The sequence below is a fragment of the Corticium candelabrum genome, chromosome 5 (genome assembly GCF_963422355.1).
Source record: "Corticium candelabrum chromosome 5, ooCorCand1.1, whole genome shotgun sequence".
Taxonomy (NCBI): domain Eukaryota; kingdom Metazoa; phylum Porifera; class Homoscleromorpha; order Homosclerophorida; family Plakinidae; genus Corticium; species Corticium candelabrum.
The window spans coordinates 7,131,016-7,148,014 of record NC_085089.1 but is presented as its reverse complement, the minus strand read 5'-3'; the positions used below and the strand labels follow the sequence as shown (position 1 = coordinate 7,148,014).

The window sequence follows — 16,999 nt, the reverse complement described above, 5'->3', positions numbered from 1 at the left end:
TCTACCATGGCAGGCACATGTACCTGTAGACGGATTTAGATATATGAGCTAAACTATAGAGTAGGTGCACTAGTATTATAGTCTATGTGAATAACCAGTGTGTGTTGAGAGATTTGACCATGTTATCTAGTAGGGTTATCCTACCCCATACCTTACATCATAACCCCATACCTTACATCACAACCCCATACCTTATCATAACCCAGTGATAATGCAAATCAGGTTTCCTAATATGCTATATTAGTGTTACTGTACTTGTTACCAGTTTGATTGCAAGAACCTTGATTACATAGGAGACACTCGAACATTTGAGTGAACAAGTTTAGTTTACATTAGCTAGAAATCTACACATAATAATAATAATAATAATAATAATACAAAAATGCTGAAGTTTGCACCAACACCAAACCCTATACTCATACTTCAGCACCATTTGCAAAGAGAACGTCATGTCAAGTGACATTCACTATCTTACCAAAAATTTACGTAAATACAACTAACAACTATCTCTGTAAACAACAAGCATGGCCAGTTCATGTGCAGGGAACCAAAGCAACTCATCTAATATAATAAGAGACCTACTCCAAATATTAATTGTCAGCACACTCTCACACACACACTCTCTCTCTCTCTTGGATATTGTGTACCATAGTTACATAATGTCATCTTTCAAATACTCTTTCAATCCTGAGGGAAGTGGAAGTTTGGCTATTAGATCTATTCGACATTGAAGTCGTATTACGAATCGGCAGTGGTGCTGTAAAGACCGTAGGGTATGAAATCGTGACAAAGGCTTTCTCAGGACTATCGAGCCCTGATCCCATATGAGTGCGGGGATACCTTGAGCACCCTTGAGCAGCGAACGCTCAACCAGTTCGAAGAGCGACCACTCGCAGTGCAGCATTTCACGATAGAAGCTCCACCTGCCACGATGGTATGAAATGAGAGCATGCTTCACCTCCTGGTAAGGAGCGACGAAGCTAATCGCATAGAGATGCCTTTCGTCCGAACAGTCCCTGATGAGAAAAGTGCCAACAGGTTGACCAGTCAACTTCTCATTAGCCTCAGCTCTCTTCAACGGTCCCCAGTACCATCCGTACCGAACAAGTTCTCTATAACTCAATGGGTCATGTCCAGACCATTTCTGTGACGCTTCTCTTCCATGAGATTTCTCTTGATTGGATTTCATATTCCAAGAAGGTGATGACCGTCTGGCATCTGTTACTTCACGACAAAGAGGAGAGGCTGCAGAATTCTGGCCTACATTTTGACAAACAGGCAATCTTGGTGTCAGCAGAGAAGAAGCAAGACGACGAGGAAGACGAGGAGGAAGACGAGGAGTAAGGCGAGGAGGAGGTCGAGGAGGGGCTTCCTCAGTTTCACGTGCTGCTAAGCTACTCGTGCTATTCGTATTCACATGTAGAAATCCGGCTCTAGGACGCTCGTCAACGTCCGAATCCCAAAACATGTCATCAGAGCCGCTCTCCGACTCCAACGTTTGTGCATTCCCAGTCGGTCTAGCCTGAGATAACTCACCAGCTTCGACATCACACTCCGATCCACCCGGCGTGTGACGTTCGTCAATCGCTAAAGCATTGAATAACCGCGATAACGTCGAGCTAGAGTAATCATTCGTCGTTCGACTGCGTCTATTGTCATCGGAATCTTCGCTAGACGTTCTCACGCCTATCTGAGGTGCAACCGGCGCCTCCACGCTCAAGTCGTTACGAGAAAAAGCTCGACGCACGCCGGAAGGAACGTGAAAAAAACGACGACGACGGCGACGAAGGGTTTTCCATACTCGCCGTCCGAAGCGAACGAGACCACCAGCCGGAAACAGTAAACGCCGACCATCCGGTCGCGACGGATTGAGTTCTTCCGTGGCAACGACCTCGTCTGTGTTCGCGCTGCTGTCGTCGATGTCGTCGGTGGAAGCGGTTAGAAAGAGATAGCCAGCTTTCCCATTGTTTGTTGCAGGCAGACTGGCGAGTAGGTGCTTGTGCGAACGTTTCCCGAGGGGTAGACTCACTGTATTCTCGACTGAGAACGCATCCGTGGTCGTGATCATGTTGCCTTGAGTGAGAATGGGAGATGTTGACTTCGCATCGAGATACACATCAATGGTGACGGTGACATCAATACAAGGAAGTCACGCCTCGCGCAACGGCAACGTCACCACTACGAAAATAGTTTGCCTAGCGTGCTCTTAGATGCTGACGTCGCATACACGGCAATGCTAATTATTTTAAAAATTGCAACATATTGCACTTTCAATTTCGGTTAGACAAATACTATCGTATGCAAACTATAGCATATGGAAGCTAACTGTCTAATCTAATTGTATAGTACCACATAGTACTACAACAGTAATTTCCTGCATTACAAGAAGTAGGGTACATACATATGTGTATAATCGGAGGAACCGGAAAAAGACAGTGCCTAACCTTGTCTATAAATGTACATACATGTGTATCTAGTACTGAGTGGCAAAATGGAGAAGTCATGCAGCAGGGCCGTAGGAACCCGTCTAACTGGTCTGGTCATGGCCACACCACTTTTTTTCTAGAATGAACTTTCACCAGAAGCCTATTTCGTCTACTACCGTTTCAGATGAGTAATCTAATTAGTAAATAACAGCTTATGTTATTGATCAAATACATGCAAACTCCACACTTTGCAATTGTCGACTTTAGATACAGGTAGTCTCAAACCTCCAGACCAATTTTGCACCTTCCTGGGGCAGCTGAAATACGGGCTACTTTACACAACTTTGTTAGCACCCGTTAGGCCAGACTACTTTCTATTTGCTTGCTATAGGCCTGTGACTCAGTTGACACAGTTACCCACTTCAGTCAAATAATCTCATCTGTCTTAATTATTATCAGATAATAATATTACTAATTAAGAAGAGATGCTTGGTAAATATCAAAACTTCTGTTATTTTCTATACTTGTTCACCCATGTCAGTGAAAAAGGTTGGGTCAAACTGGAAGAGCTAGAGTAATGGAGGCAGTGAGGTTGCCAGTGATCAGGTCTGAAAGTGAAACATGGAATCTATCATCTAGGAAACTTGTAACAAGATCCACAAGCAAGAAGAACATACAGACAAGGTTTAGGAATCCCTAGCATATGCTCTCTGACAAAGATCTATAGTCTGACTTTCAAAAAAGCAGAAGATTTCTATGTAACCAGCAACTCTTGTTTCTATGTAGAGGGTATATGTCATTCTGCTAATGACATAACCGGAATGCCTAGATCAAATCAACATATGACAGCTCGTTGATCAACCAGGCAAGAGAATTCATGTCTACATGATACAAAAAGAAGAGAATAAAATAAAACAAAATAACCGTAATCTCAATTTGTGTTTTTCCGATTGCTGTACGTATGTATGTATGCCTTTGGGTACTGTACCATCTCGGTATGATTAATAATATAAATGTATAAACATTCTATCAAGATAGGCATGGTAGGTTTACTAAAAAATAGAATAGTATCAATACGAACTACCATACAAACTACTATTGTCGATCACGTACAAATCAAGTATCTTAATTATTAGCCAAGGCCCGGATATCCGGGCTAAGTTCAGTTCAGGACTTAAACTCTCGGTAGCATCAAAGCTATCCGTCAATTAAGTTAATCCAGTCTTACATTCTACAAAGAATAAATTACAAACCGTCATAGCTAATATCAAAAAGTAACAAATTAAAACAAATAAATTAGTTGCGTACCTCAGATGTGTCGGCTTCAGTGGCTTTGTAACAACCATGCTCGCGACTGTTGAGTTAGAACAAAATTCTAGTAAAGTAGAAACACAGACTAACTCGAATATGCGCCATGCTATATATTTACAGCAGAATTTTCACAAAAATTCAAAACGTTTCCCTCAGGCTATTGGTCTTGTGTATGACAATCACATAAAACATAATCATTCAAGTACAATAATCATCATCGGGAAATCAAACAGAACTGGACAGCAGAAGCACATGGACTTACCATCTCTAGTTAGAGGTTCCCGGATTGGGTGTGTCCACTGTGATGTCTGATGATAGCAACGAGAGAGTTCTATCTCTTACTAACTCTTCTGATGAGAGCGATACAGAAATTCAGCCACAGACAGCAAACGAAACTCTCAATACGGTGAGAGTGAGATGAACGATTGCACAAGTTGGTGTAGCTAATGAAGGCTCAAATTTTAGGCTGAGATGACATGGCCACAATACACGTGGCACGGGTCAATAGTAGCAGGAAGAAAACTACTAGCAGGTACACATACTTTCTAGAACTGTAGCACCTATTCAATTATTTAAATTAATAAACACCCTAGGCAATAAATGTTTAGACACACTATAAATTTCTAAACATGTAATAAATTGTAAGTATATTTGCGAGCGTAGTAAGTTTATATAATTGTAGGTTCATCAGTACATTTACCTCAAAGTGAGTAGTGTTGCGCATACGCTTAGTATACATATAGAGTTGAGTTTTCCAAATGTAGCCAGCCATATGCCTATCACTCGTACAAGCCCTTTGTCTGTTACTGAGAAGGGTGCAGTGTGCCTGTGTGAGACTGCTGACCCTACTGATTGCCAGTCTTTGCGTTATTACAGTGTGTGACTATTTCGGTGAGAAATTGGCCTGGTTTTTTGGAATTACCACTCCTCGTTTCTCATACGTGGTGGAAGAGTATGAGAGAGTACAACTGGAAGAAGAGCTGGAAAGGAAGACTTTACAGAAGCTAAAAGAGCAAGCGGAAGAAAAGAGAATGCAGAGACTGGTACTGATGGAAGAACAAGCTGATGATCAAGCGCCTGACAGGAGACAAACTACAGTATGAGCACTGTGTTTTGCCTAATGCATTAGACATAGATCTCCAGACATAATAAATACATCTATGATTACAGTAAAAATTTGTAATTTACATATTACTAGTAAGCAATACCCTATCAGGTGACTCTAGTTGGTTGTTTCCTTAGTGCCAAACTGGTGCACGTGTAAACATTCGCACATGTGCTTTAATTACAAATCTGTGTGCATGCAAGAACTCGCATTAGAAGAAATCCAGGATACACTGTACTTTTTTTCGAGGGAATGCAGTCTAGCATTTACTCAAGATTCTAAGAAACTCTTCACAGCACTAGACAGAACCTTGAGACATTGTCACGAGCCAAATTTAAACTGTAAAATGCGTAGGGCATGATATGGACACGCCACGTATCAATAAATATGTCGATAAACCTACACTTACTTCTACTGTTCTCAAACCTGTGTAAAAACCTATCATCTTGAGCACAATCGGCTCAATCAGTAGCAGTGTCTGTCGATTGACGTTTAGGCTCATTGCCATTCCTGTCTTCAGATGGTCTCTTTGTCTGTCCAACACAGATTTTGAAATCACAACAGCTTTTCTGGACTAGATAATAAACTTACAGGAACAGCTGGAGGAAGCATGATGTGTGCTCCAGCCATTACTTTCTTTGCACGCTCTACAACCATCTGGTCCTGATTCACAAACGAGCAAATGAGAGTAACAGCATCATGTCGCACAGCTTCCTCACCTGCATCCATGGATGTTGAAATGCCTCATCACACGTGATGCGATCCTCAGGCTTGACTGTTAACAGTTTTCGTACCAAGTCTTGAGCTGTAATATAAGCATGATTTACAAACACGTACTTAACTCATTGATCACTGTCTTCCATTGAACACATATGCAGCTACATGCAGTTGAATTCTTGTAACGGACATTTACAAAAAGAGAACAAATGGCGACAAGTTGTACAAGTATAGTACAGCTCATAAATTTTGTTGACCCTAGACGTCATGATGCTCACAAACCTTTTGGCCAAGATTTGAATGACCAGAGGCAGGGGTTTGAAAAGCAATGAGGCTAAAACTCTAGCACCAATGCCTCATCTGGCACTGAATACTAAAGACCTGAACGCCGACGTATTACTTTCTAAATGCACACATTCATTATTTGATGCCATCTGAAGCTTATCATTAGGGTAAAAATAGACTTAATATTAAAACTACACATAATTTACAATATACTTTTGAGATTTTCAAATCACTTTCAAAGAAAAGTTTTTTATCACAGGGCATGTGCTCAGTCATAACTAGAGTGCCGTGCAGGCATTCAAGTTTTGCTGAGATAAACTCATTTTTATATGCTAAAGCCTCTCTCACACAAGACTGATGAAGGAAAAGTGGACAGGAGTACACGATGTTTGTGATCATTTCCCTCATAGCGTTCGCACCAGAACCATACAATGTTTACCCTCAGTCTGTAGAGGTTGCTGAAGATCAACAGTTCAATTACTCTAGATCACGTAAAATTGCAATCAGCAGAAAATTTAGTGCGCATGCTCTAGCGACAGTTGACCCCTGAGAGGTACAGCAATATCTACAAACGGGCGAACGAAACGCAGGCAGGAGAATATGCAACACTACGGGTCACATTGGTCACTTCGACGAGTAGCTACAAAGACAGTCCTGCACTGAAATAATTTGTTCAACACTGACCTGGCTCTGAAACGGAGCCCCAGTACTTGTCAGGAAATGAGTAAATTCCATTGGTGATTTGATCATGAAGGGTATGTGTCTTGATGTCATCGGAAAATGGTGGGTACCCAGCTAGGCTGCAACAATAAATACATTAAACAGCCGAAATTCTTGTTCCTCCACCATTCTACCATATATATAGAATGACACCGAGACTCCAGCAATCAACAGCCTTCGTATACCCGACAGTTCCACCGCCTTTTACGACTTCGGGAGCAAGATAACTGGGTGTTCCACAAAGCGTCTTCATTAGAGATTGCTCACCAACAAATCGAGACAAACCAAAATCAGTAACCTGACAAACAATGTGATAGACCATAATATTCAATTAGAGTTATAATACGTGTATGCCTTGATTAATGATTCGCTAGCGTCTGATGCCAAGAGAACATTTTCAGGCTAAGCAAATTGAGACAATGACTGTGATACAAACACGGCAGACTCCAGTTGCACTCAGAGATACCTTCACATCACGGTGTGTTATCCCTTTGTCATGTAGGTACTATCAATAAAGTCATCATGAGCGAGATACTTGAATGAGTGACTAACTTCAGCTACCTTGATTGCCTGGAGCATCTGATAAAAGTAGAATTTGGCCACAGGCTCGTCAAACCGGCCTTGATTAACAATTCTGTCGAACAGTTCACCACCCTCCATCCTGGGAATGAGAAGCAAGTGCACAACACTGCAGTGAGTGACACTCAAGAATAACTCACAACTCTAAAACAATGTACAACGCTTGAGGAGAATCGTAGACATCTTCGATGCCAATCACACAAGGCTAGACAGATGAGATTTGAGTTAAACAAAGCAACAAGAAATGAGAGTATTAAGACGCAGTGATTTTAAGTTAAGTGTAACCCATGTTTAGTTGATACCCAACAGAGTGGCTGGATTCAGTGGAGACAATGGGTCAATGCTTTAGCACCTGCTAGAAACATGCTGGTCAAGGTAATCTAGTCCAGCAAGTTTGGTGTGCGGTGCAAAATAAACCCTCGTTCACACTATTTTATTTGCCAACTTGCATGCCAACACACAAGACGCACGCATGCACGCACGCACACAGACGCACGTGCATGCACACAGACACAGACACACAGACAGACACAGACACACAGACAGACACAGACACAGACACACAGACACACACCCAACACATACACACACACCCAACACACACAGACACAGACACAGACATACACACACAGACACACACACACACACACACACACACACACACACACACGACACACACACACACACACACACACACACACACACACACACACACACACACACACCACACACCACATCATGTAACACCACACCACACAAACAGAGAAATGCAATTGCACTGACACAAAATGCCAAATCCAGACAAAACTAAACTGTAAGTGAACACAACGCGATTGAATAAACCTAAACTGACATGCTGCAGCTCCTTGAGAATCTTCACTTCCTCCAGAACTGCAGGGCCAATGCGAGGCTGCCACAAACAATAATCAATTAATAAATGTTATTACAAAAGTAAATACAACAGATTACCCCTATAGAAAAACTCTTTTTAGATATAACTTTGACTGCAAACTTTTCACACGTTCCTTTTCTGAAGGCCAACTTGACCTCACCACATGCGCCTCTAACAAACGATTTAACCCATTCAATATCACATTTTAATTGGGAAAAAACCAGGACTGACCTTCCTAATGTCTTTGACAAGCTGTATGTTTCTTTCATTTCCTATCCCAGACAATCAATATTGCAAGCTGCAGCAATTTTTTCAATACCGCTGTTTCTTGTACACTGTACTGTACCTCCGGTAGGTCCTGATTGTTGACACAATTCGAATCATGAAATATGAATGCTTTGTTTTTCTTGTGTGACAGAGCTATCTCATCATTGTTGTTTAGAACTTGTGTTTTGTTGCGACCTGCACATAAATTTTCTCTAATTAAACCATCAGAACTGAACTTGATACAGATTGTTACATACAGCTTGTGGGGTCATATCGTAAACTTGAAATTTAATACTTAGCTGTGTGGAAACTAATAGATGCTACAAAGACGGGTCTTTACGCTAAATGTATATGTATGTGATTGTCTACTAGAATGACAATTTACACCATGAGCTGTGTGTGTGCTGACTACAAATTCCTGAATAGCCAGTACAATACAGTTCATAGATACCATTGATTATTAAGTAATTAGTGATGCCAGGCAATTGCAAATTGACATATCAACACAGCTCAATTGACAAATTGAGAAGACAAGAGTAAACGATGTCTCACTATAAACACTTACCAATCTTGTCTCCATTCAAAAATGTTCCATTGGAACTAGAAAACAGAGTATAAGTATAAGAGCAGTACTTACCAAGTACAGAAATATGTGGTAGTGACTAAGTCTAATTGAGCAGTTAACACCTGGCTATAACTACACATCATAATCAACTATTGCATAAGATTTTACAATCAGCAAGCTGCCTGCGAATTTTACTTGAAACTGGTAAAACACCAACATGATCAAGATGACCTTTGCACAGACTCACATTGCCCCACCAAGCAATTTACATCAGAAAAACAAGCGATGGTACTATTTTCATAGTTCTGAAACACGGGGCATTATTATTTTGCAAGCACAGAGACTGTTGCATTGTTCGTGTGGAACAATGCAACACAATACATAAACAACACAAACAAACTACCTACTCTAATCTTACAGTCCTACTGGTATGTATCCTGGATGCTTTCACTTCACTTGAGTCATATTCCTGGTCTGTTGCATACGTTGAATCTTCATCGTCAGTCAGTGATTCTATCTGGGTGTTTGTTTCATCTCAAACATACACATTGGTAGACACACATACATATAGCTGGGTTTGAATACTATCCCAGTGGGGAACTAATCGAGCATGGGGCAATATTATGTCGTTAAGAGTCACCATAGGGCACTATTTAAGCATGCGGTACTATTCGCAGAAATACAGTACATAGTGTACTATATTAAATGTGAATGGCTCTGACTAACTCCAGATCAGCAAACAAATACAAATGCAAGTACATTCTCATTATAGTAAATTTCTCATTTCTTGCCATAGTGTCAATAGCAGGCAATATATCCATTGACCTAATGAATAATGAATGATACACAACATAATATTTTGTACACTAATACACCAAAACTGAGCTGTGAGACAATGTGACATGTAACTATTTAGTGACTATGAAACTTCCACACCTACCAAAAATGTACTAATACCTAATACACCCACCTCTTGTCCTGAACAAAGACCACAAATTCGTCTGGATTGCTTTGATCTGATTGCTATAAAAACATAAAAATCAACACAAATTTCCTTTCATGTTATATAAATATATATGTATCTCTTTATATGCGTGACAATGTTATCATATAGTACATGTAGACTCCAGTCTTCTTCGCCTACAGCTTTAGATGTGCACCAACCAACCTACCTTGTAAATCCTAAAGTGTACTTTGCTGATGGCTGCTAAGTTTGGGTTTTTTCTTCCTACACTTGTATCAAAGCAGTAATCGCACGTCTTTTCACGTCCGAAAGTGTACTCATCATTCGTAAATTCTACAGAGAAGAGCACGTGACAAGCTTGCACACTAGACTCCACACTGCAGCAACCTTGAGCAGCAAAATGCGAAGAAAGAGGAAACAGACGACCCCAAATTGCGTCCTCGTCCTCGTAGTCTTCACAATCACCATCCACAAAGTCCTGCGTCGGACCTACAGTTCCCTCCAGCTCCATGTCACGTGGACGCTCTAAGTTGATATTCATGAAAGAGCGCATAGCAACAGCTAGAGGTAAGTGTACATACGTCAACGAAAAGCTGCCGCTTAGAGTGTCTTGTGGTGAAGACATTAGCGTTGTTGTCGAGTGAACAAAAGGATTTCGCAATGGTAGCGTCAAGTGCTCCTCTTTTGAACGAGTACAAGCAGCAATTTTTGTGGAAGAGGCTACCTCAGACTGTGTTGGGTGGACTCCGTATCAAACTGGGATATAAAGCTCCTTTTTATGTTTACTTTCTGCAGATTGTGCTGTTTCTTCTGCCTGCCCTTATATGTGGCTTCTTTATGTGTCTGGTGGATCTCGCTGATGTGAGTGTGGCTGTTTGCGCGTGCGTGTGTGGGTCGGTGTTGGGATCCGCTGTTCTGTCTCTTCATCTGCTGGTTTGGTGGAGACGGAATAAGTCCTCACCGGTGGAGAAGTTTAACAGTAGTGTGCTGGAGGAGGAGGACCAGATTGAATTCACATCGTGTTATGGGACAGAAACTTTGGAGTTCATTATTATTCCTAAAAAATATCGTATCAACATTCTTGTTCACTCAATTGTCTGTGGAGCATTGGGTGCAGGCGCTTTGGTTTATCTCCTTCCTTCGAGGCTTACAGACGCCTTCAGCACTGGCCCAGTTGTTATTGTCTTGCTCTTTGGATGGCTGACTGTTTGTATTGCTCATAATTCACTGGCGTTTGCTGCTCCACCAGAACCAGCAACTTTCACTGCGCAAGATGCATTGGAGCTAGCTGTATTGACAAGACCTTTCTACGTTGCCATGTTCTTCGTCTTTGACTTTGCAGCGAGGTGTGTGAACTTGTTGTGATTACATGACATGTGGGGTAGTATCTCAGTATGCCAGTGTCTAGCCAACTTTGTACATGCAGCAAACAAAGTTTGACGAGACTTACTGTACTTACAGTGTTGACAAGATGACAAAAGTTTCTTTAATTAACAAATTATTTGGGAGTTTTAGCTTAATTGTTTCTAAACGTTCTAAAATTAACACTTATCTGTCGAGTTATGGCAGTTCAGTGGTACTAGAAACGTTCATATTGTGTAGTTAATACACCAGCTTCTCGGATTTTTAAAGCTAATTTGCATGAACAAATTTTATTCTGTTTATGGAAACATAATGCAAAGACGATCGTTTGGTAGATTAGGGGTGATGTATGATTGTAACTGTGATCAGTGGGACTTCATCAGTATGGGTGTTATAGCTGAGTGTGTGCTCACAGTGGTGGGATGTATTATAATATATATATACATACATACATACATACATACATACATACATACATACATACATACATATACATGATATTCGGTGCCATTTATGGTGTACTCATATTGGCAGACAAGACTGGCTCTTTTCTTGATGAACTATTGATTTCCAAATTGCACTCCGAATTCATTAGTAGGAGACAAAGATTTGTGCTATTTGGTTAGCATTCGTATCAATTGCTTCCTATAAACGTTTCATTAAATTGTTGATTACTCTACCGTCCTGCAATTGTGTAATCGTTGTGACTGCGATTTCCCTGTCTTTAGATATCATGACGAATTGGTTGACATTAACAGATGGTTTTACGTCGTTTTCTGTTGCCTTCCGCTTCTCTGGATGTTGGGTTTCACTCCACCGTTGGACTCTCTAATCCCATGGGCAGCAGAGCAAGTCCTTATAATTTTAGGTTCCTCACCGATGGCATCAAACTACAGGTACTTACATTGCATTAAATACAACAATGTACAGATGATGATGGAGTTTATGGTTGGATGTAGAACGCTGTTTATGTTCGTTGCATCTGGTGTTGTACTCATGGTGACCACGTTTGTTCCCTCGAGGACAGCAACTGTTGTTGTTTCTGCTTGTTTTGGATATGTTCTCAGCCTTGATTTGATGTCACTCATCCAGCATAATCATCTTTTCTCTTGCTGTCCATTGTACAGACGCTTGTTTCCGATATCAGGTTGCCAATTCGGGGCAGAGAAACAGATGTTGTCATATTGGACGTGGAAGACTGCCGTGTGGCATGTTCCTTGCCTTGCTGCTGTTGGTGTTATGTCTGGGCTTCTTCACTCTAAACGATGCAGCATATCAGACGACGTTCCAGATGCCCTTGTGTACCTTATAATTGGATGCACAGCATTAGTTTCACTGTGTGGACAAGTGCAAAGTGCCTACATCTTTCTGGACCTCGTAAAGAACCCGCTACATGCGATGAAACAGAATGGTGACCAATCTGCTTGTTTTAGCAAAATCCTAGGAGCAGTTGCTGTTGTTCGCCGACTGGTCATGATCGTCGGTATGTCAGTTTAAATTCTTGTTTGTATGGATGCCTAATTGTTTCGTTTGTTGAAGTTTTGCCATTCTGTATGTTGGCCGTTTTGTCGGTCCTTCTGGATAGTTGCATTACAAATATCACGTGCTTTGTGTTTGCTCTTGGTTCTGTGAGGAGCTTACGATGGGTGAGAACTAATTTAGTGGAACTGTAGTATTTGGAAAGTATATTTGTGTGAGTTCAGGTTTGGCAGAACACACTTGCTGCAGCTGTTGAATTGATCGCCACTCATATAATAACCTGGTCGGTCTCCTCCTCATCCTCGTTTGGACAATGGTGGGTAGGACTTGGATTAGGAATCCAGCTGTTGTTGGTCACAATAGTTCACAGCCGATTTATTGACTTGCTGTGCAAGATCCGTTTCATGGCTACACTAGCTGTCACGTCATGGACCAGCAAGAAACAACGACATCCTTCAACTCCGTTTCTTCTCATTTGTATTAGTCTCTTTTTTCCTGTTGTTCTGGCATTCACAGCTGCATCATTGATCCTTGCATCACCAATCCTACCTCTCTTCTGTCTTCCTCTCTTTCTAGTCTCTTTCCCAAGACCACGACGTTTCTGGCCTGGCGATGTGGGATCATCCTATTCTTCATGCTCGGACACGATCTACTACCAACAACTAGGTCCTCAACTGCAACGAGTGCTTTCGTCTCTATTTGCATCGGGATCATTGGGAGAGCCACGTCCAGGGAATCATTACCTTTTTCGATTTCAAGATCGCTTGGCTTGGATCTGTATTCTTGAACAAGGGTTCAGATATGCCACCGTGTATATGAAGGGTTTGGAACTCCAGGAGACATCGTGTCATACAACTGAAGCTGCTAGAATTGATGACATACTTGAATCAGCATTTGATTCTAATATGCCACGTTGTGGATTCAATAGGTACATAGGCAATACATTTCATGCTAAAGACAGAGTTCTAGTACGATCGTACTCGGATGCTAGAAATGTGTTGACAGGCATCATCGATCATCCTGATAATTTGAAACGTTTCCATCCATTTTTTGTCAAGTCTCTTATTTGGGTGATTACTCATCATCTTGCATCAAAAGATTGCGCATCTCAAACAATCAGCAAACAATCCGATACGTCTCAATATCCCAAAGTATTCATGCAGAAAAATGGTGAGAAAACAACATCACAAAGTATTGAAGTTCACTCTCAATTCAAAGATAATGAAGTACGCAAGAAGATTAGTATCCTGACAGTTGAGACTGTGTTTTCCAGGTCAAGTGAATCGACTGTTCCACTAAGAGACAACACTTCGTGTGAAAGTGCAATAGACTCCATATTTACTGTTGGAAGCAGCTTTCAATTGCCAAGTCATGGGTCATCACTCCATGAAAAGGCGAAAAATCCTTCAAAACTCAATTACTTGGGATCTCCTTCTCCATTTGTAAGTGGATTCCCACAAGCTGACAAGCCACTATGGGATGATGACGATGATAGCACAGAACAGGAATTATCTGTTGCTCTCGGACTGACAGGACTAATTGAGACGCCACCCAAATCATTGGCAGCATCGACAGTCCCATTTCTATCTTTTCCAGGACAAAGGAAGAAGAAGTCAACAGCCAGTGATCATATAAAATCTACAGGTCGAACTGTATTAGATCAACCAACTATGCTACCATTACCACAACAGTGGCTCGAAATTCCAGTTGATAATGTTCTGCTGATGGAACTGATGACTGACTTTCCATATGAATGGTTGAAGCATGTGCAGTGTAGGGCTCTCGGAGATCACGAAAAGACGATTGTTAACCAAAACCACGTGAAATTTATTCTGTCTTGTTTTGCTCTCTCTCATGGTCTAACTTCTAGAGGCAGTCTGATGGCCTTCGCCTATCCTGAACCGAGTCAACTTTACCAGGCATATAGAGGAGAATTCCCATGGACCCCACAGTTGAATTGGCTCATCCAGGACACATGTCTTTCATTATTAGTAAAGACTGCATACAGGTCAGAAATAATAATAGTAAGGAAATAAGATTAGAATGTTAAAGAAACGCCTGACCTGCAAGCCTCCAATTGTAAAACATGATAATAATTTATTAAGTAAACATGGATTGACGCTTAATTAAACATAGTTTGCTTTTGACATCTTCTAGTTAAATATTGAGAGATTAAATATTACTAGTGGCAGTTAAGACACACTTATATTGGTAATTAACTCTAAAGAAAGAATTAAGTCGGTTGTGAGATATAGAAACACTGGTGAATATCCCGATTTAGATCAGTGTCTGTGCACTTTCCTGTAGCCATTGTATTCACCAGTTTTGATTGGTAATTTGCCCAATAATAACTATTGCCTGTAGATATTCTTGTCATTTACAATCTATCTGATGCTGCAGATGCAGCTTATGGGATAGTTTGTTTTCATTCTGGCCTTTACACAGACAGAGCAACAACATGCACATTGTGAACAATTCTTGTGTGAAGGTTTGCTGTGAAGTTGATGTGTGATTCAGCTGTACTGGGAGACATCGACTCCATTGATGAGCTGCAGCTCTCACTGGAAGATTACGAAAGAAACTGGCATATTGGTTTGGAAGATGATGATCTTTGGAATGAAGCAGTTGCAGCAGATAAGCCTTGGCTTTTTTCCTTGGGCTACAATAAATCTGAAGTAAGTCGCGAGTGCAACCAATTGTAGCTAACAGAGGACTTATTGCTCAGACCATTCTGCATTTCAGGGAACATACACAAGTCGAGTTCTTTCTTTGCAGAGTATCCCTGTTGGTGTTGGTCAGTTGAATTCAGAAGCTGTTCACGGTCACTGGGCATCACTAGCCCAGGAGCTGTTCTACTTCACGAACGATGACGAGGAACGCTATAGCATTCAGGCTCACCCAACATTGTTAAGAAATATAACCATCCAGGCAGCAGATCCACCACTTGGATATCCTGTTTATGCATCAGGACCAATATCAGTCCCTACGTGGTAGAGTCTACTATAGTAAGAATGCATACAAATACAGTTACGCCCCTTTTATACCAGAGAGATGATTTCTATGTATTTAAAAAGAACACGATGTTCAAGTATTTATGTACTTTGCACAGCAACTGTAACACAAACTATTGATTGAGTTATTAAAACAAAAGATCTTGTTGTTTATATTCTGATTGGTGTTTCACGTAGAACACGTACAACTGATTGGAAGTAGATAGCAACAGAAGAACTACCGAAAACTGCTTAGTCCCAATTCTTTCCACTTCGTGTGCTGTTCTTTAATAGTCTCCTTGTTTGTACTATCTGATGTGCAAATGATGGTTAGAAACCTAAAATTGATTTGGTCAGAGTTGCATGTTATCTCACCATCCAGGTCGTCTTGTACTGGTAGCTCTTCTTCAGGAATTTCTATATCTAAAGTAATTATAATAATTGAGATTACAAAACCTGATGTAGTGAAAAAATGGTAGTTAGTTGGTCAAGGTTTATTTGCTCACTAACTTCCTGGAATCCGCTGTGAATATTTTAATTAAAGAAGAGCTATTTCATATACTGTATAGGAAGAGGCAATAGTTTTCAAAGCTTTGTGTAAACTGGCTCTGCCATTCTTCCTAAGCTAGACTGACAGCCATAGATAGTTAATGCAATGAATTCCACGGCTGGCCTCAGTAAATGGGAACATTTATTAGCACGGCATAAATTGCTGAGAGAATTACCCTACTGCTCCTAATGTCTTTGAGACTAATTCTTTTTGAGACTCCAAATAATTTAGAATTTTTTATGAATCCTAATTTTTTCGAGGTCTTGATGTGCAATATTAGTCATTTTTAAATTTAATTATTTGTTTATTTATTCTTTCTAACTGATTCAATTCTCTAACCATTTCTAGTTGGCATCTTGAGCTGCACACTTCCAATGTTTCATGCGCACGCGCAAAAACCAAAGTCCACAATTTTCGAGACCAAACTATTATTTTTTCTGTTATCCTATTAGTTTTCGAAGGCAAAATTCCCGAAAAGATTATTACTCGAAAAACACTATATAGGAGCAGTAGGTGTCTACACAATTTGTGTGTACACATACCCTCACTACACATACCTGACTTTAAAACGGACTAAAGATCTTGCTGTTCGTGTACTTGCGCATGTAATTCTGTTTTTATCGCCAGCATCATGAAATTAATTAAATCGTGAACATGCAGGTCTAGCTAATTAGTCTACCTTCATGAGGAAGACGGTCTTTCCTCCAGTTAGAGTCAACTACTTCAACCAGACGCCCGTCCAGATGAACATAAGACAGCTTGCTATCCTAATAGGCAAGAAATATAT

The 16,999-nt window shown here is 40.7% G+C and overlaps 4 protein-coding genes and 1 long non-coding RNA gene across 5 annotated transcripts; 2 read left to right on the top strand and 3 right to left on the bottom strand.

The window, feature by feature from the left end:
* Window positions 1-71: 71 nt before the first annotated feature.
* Window positions 72-2,169, bottom strand: LOC134179411 (uncharacterized). The gene has a single exon (XM_062646295.1). It carries the CDS (start codon window positions 2,066-2,068, stop codon window positions 653-655), a length of 1,416 nt encoding a protein of 471 aa, XP_062502279.1. The 5' UTR covers window positions 2,069-2,169; the 3' UTR covers window positions 72-652.
* Window positions 2,170-3,470: 1,301 nt separating this feature from the next.
* LOC134179415 (uncharacterized) lies at window positions 3,471-4,021 on the bottom strand. Its single transcript, XR_009969871.1, has 3 exons — window positions 4,000-4,021; window positions 3,735-3,801; window positions 3,471-3,657 (listed from the first exon to the last, which is right to left on the bottom strand). It is a non-coding gene; the product is annotated as an uncharacterized LOC134179415 (long non-coding RNA).
* A 3-nt stretch (window positions 4,022-4,024) lies between these two features.
* On the top strand, window positions 4,025-4,971 carry LOC134179414 (protein FAM177A1-like). Its single transcript, XM_062646299.1, has 3 exons — window positions 4,025-4,143; window positions 4,203-4,269; window positions 4,614-4,971. Exons 1-3 carry the CDS (start codon window positions 4,042-4,044, stop codon window positions 4,838-4,840), a joined length of 396 nt encoding a protein of 131 aa, XP_062502283.1. The 5' UTR covers window positions 4,025-4,041; the 3' UTR covers window positions 4,841-4,971.
* A 99-nt stretch (window positions 4,972-5,070) lies between these two features.
* On the bottom strand, window positions 5,071-10,345 carry LOC134179564 (serine/threonine-protein kinase Chk2-like). Its single transcript, XM_062646500.1, has 17 exons — window positions 10,219-10,345; window positions 10,040-10,164; window positions 9,838-9,890; window positions 8,868-8,902; window positions 8,382-8,497; window positions 8,267-8,307; window positions 8,113-8,206; window positions 7,997-8,053; window positions 7,284-7,348; window positions 7,126-7,225; window positions 7,031-7,069; window positions 6,919-6,966; window positions 6,699-6,862; window positions 6,529-6,644; window positions 5,562-5,647; window positions 5,434-5,505; window positions 5,071-5,375 (listed from the first exon to the last, which is right to left on the bottom strand). The coding sequence occupies exons 1-17, from the start codon at window positions 10,340-10,342 to the stop codon at window positions 5,304-5,306; spliced, it is 1,407 nt and encodes a 468-aa protein (XP_062502484.1). The 5' UTR covers window positions 10,343-10,345; the 3' UTR covers window positions 5,071-5,303.
* Window positions 10,346-10,392: 47 nt separating this feature from the next.
* LOC134180032 (pecanex-like protein 4) lies at window positions 10,393-15,885 on the top strand. The gene is made up of 7 exons (XM_062647097.1): window positions 10,393-11,177; window positions 11,922-12,089; window positions 12,153-12,676; window positions 12,733-12,839; window positions 12,897-14,680; window positions 15,161-15,347; window positions 15,415-15,885. Exons 1-7 carry the CDS (start codon window positions 10,492-10,494, stop codon window positions 15,664-15,666), a joined length of 3,708 nt encoding a protein of 1,235 aa, XP_062503081.1. The 5' UTR covers window positions 10,393-10,491; the 3' UTR covers window positions 15,667-15,885.
* The last annotated feature ends 1,114 nt before the right edge of the window (window positions 15,886-16,999 follow it).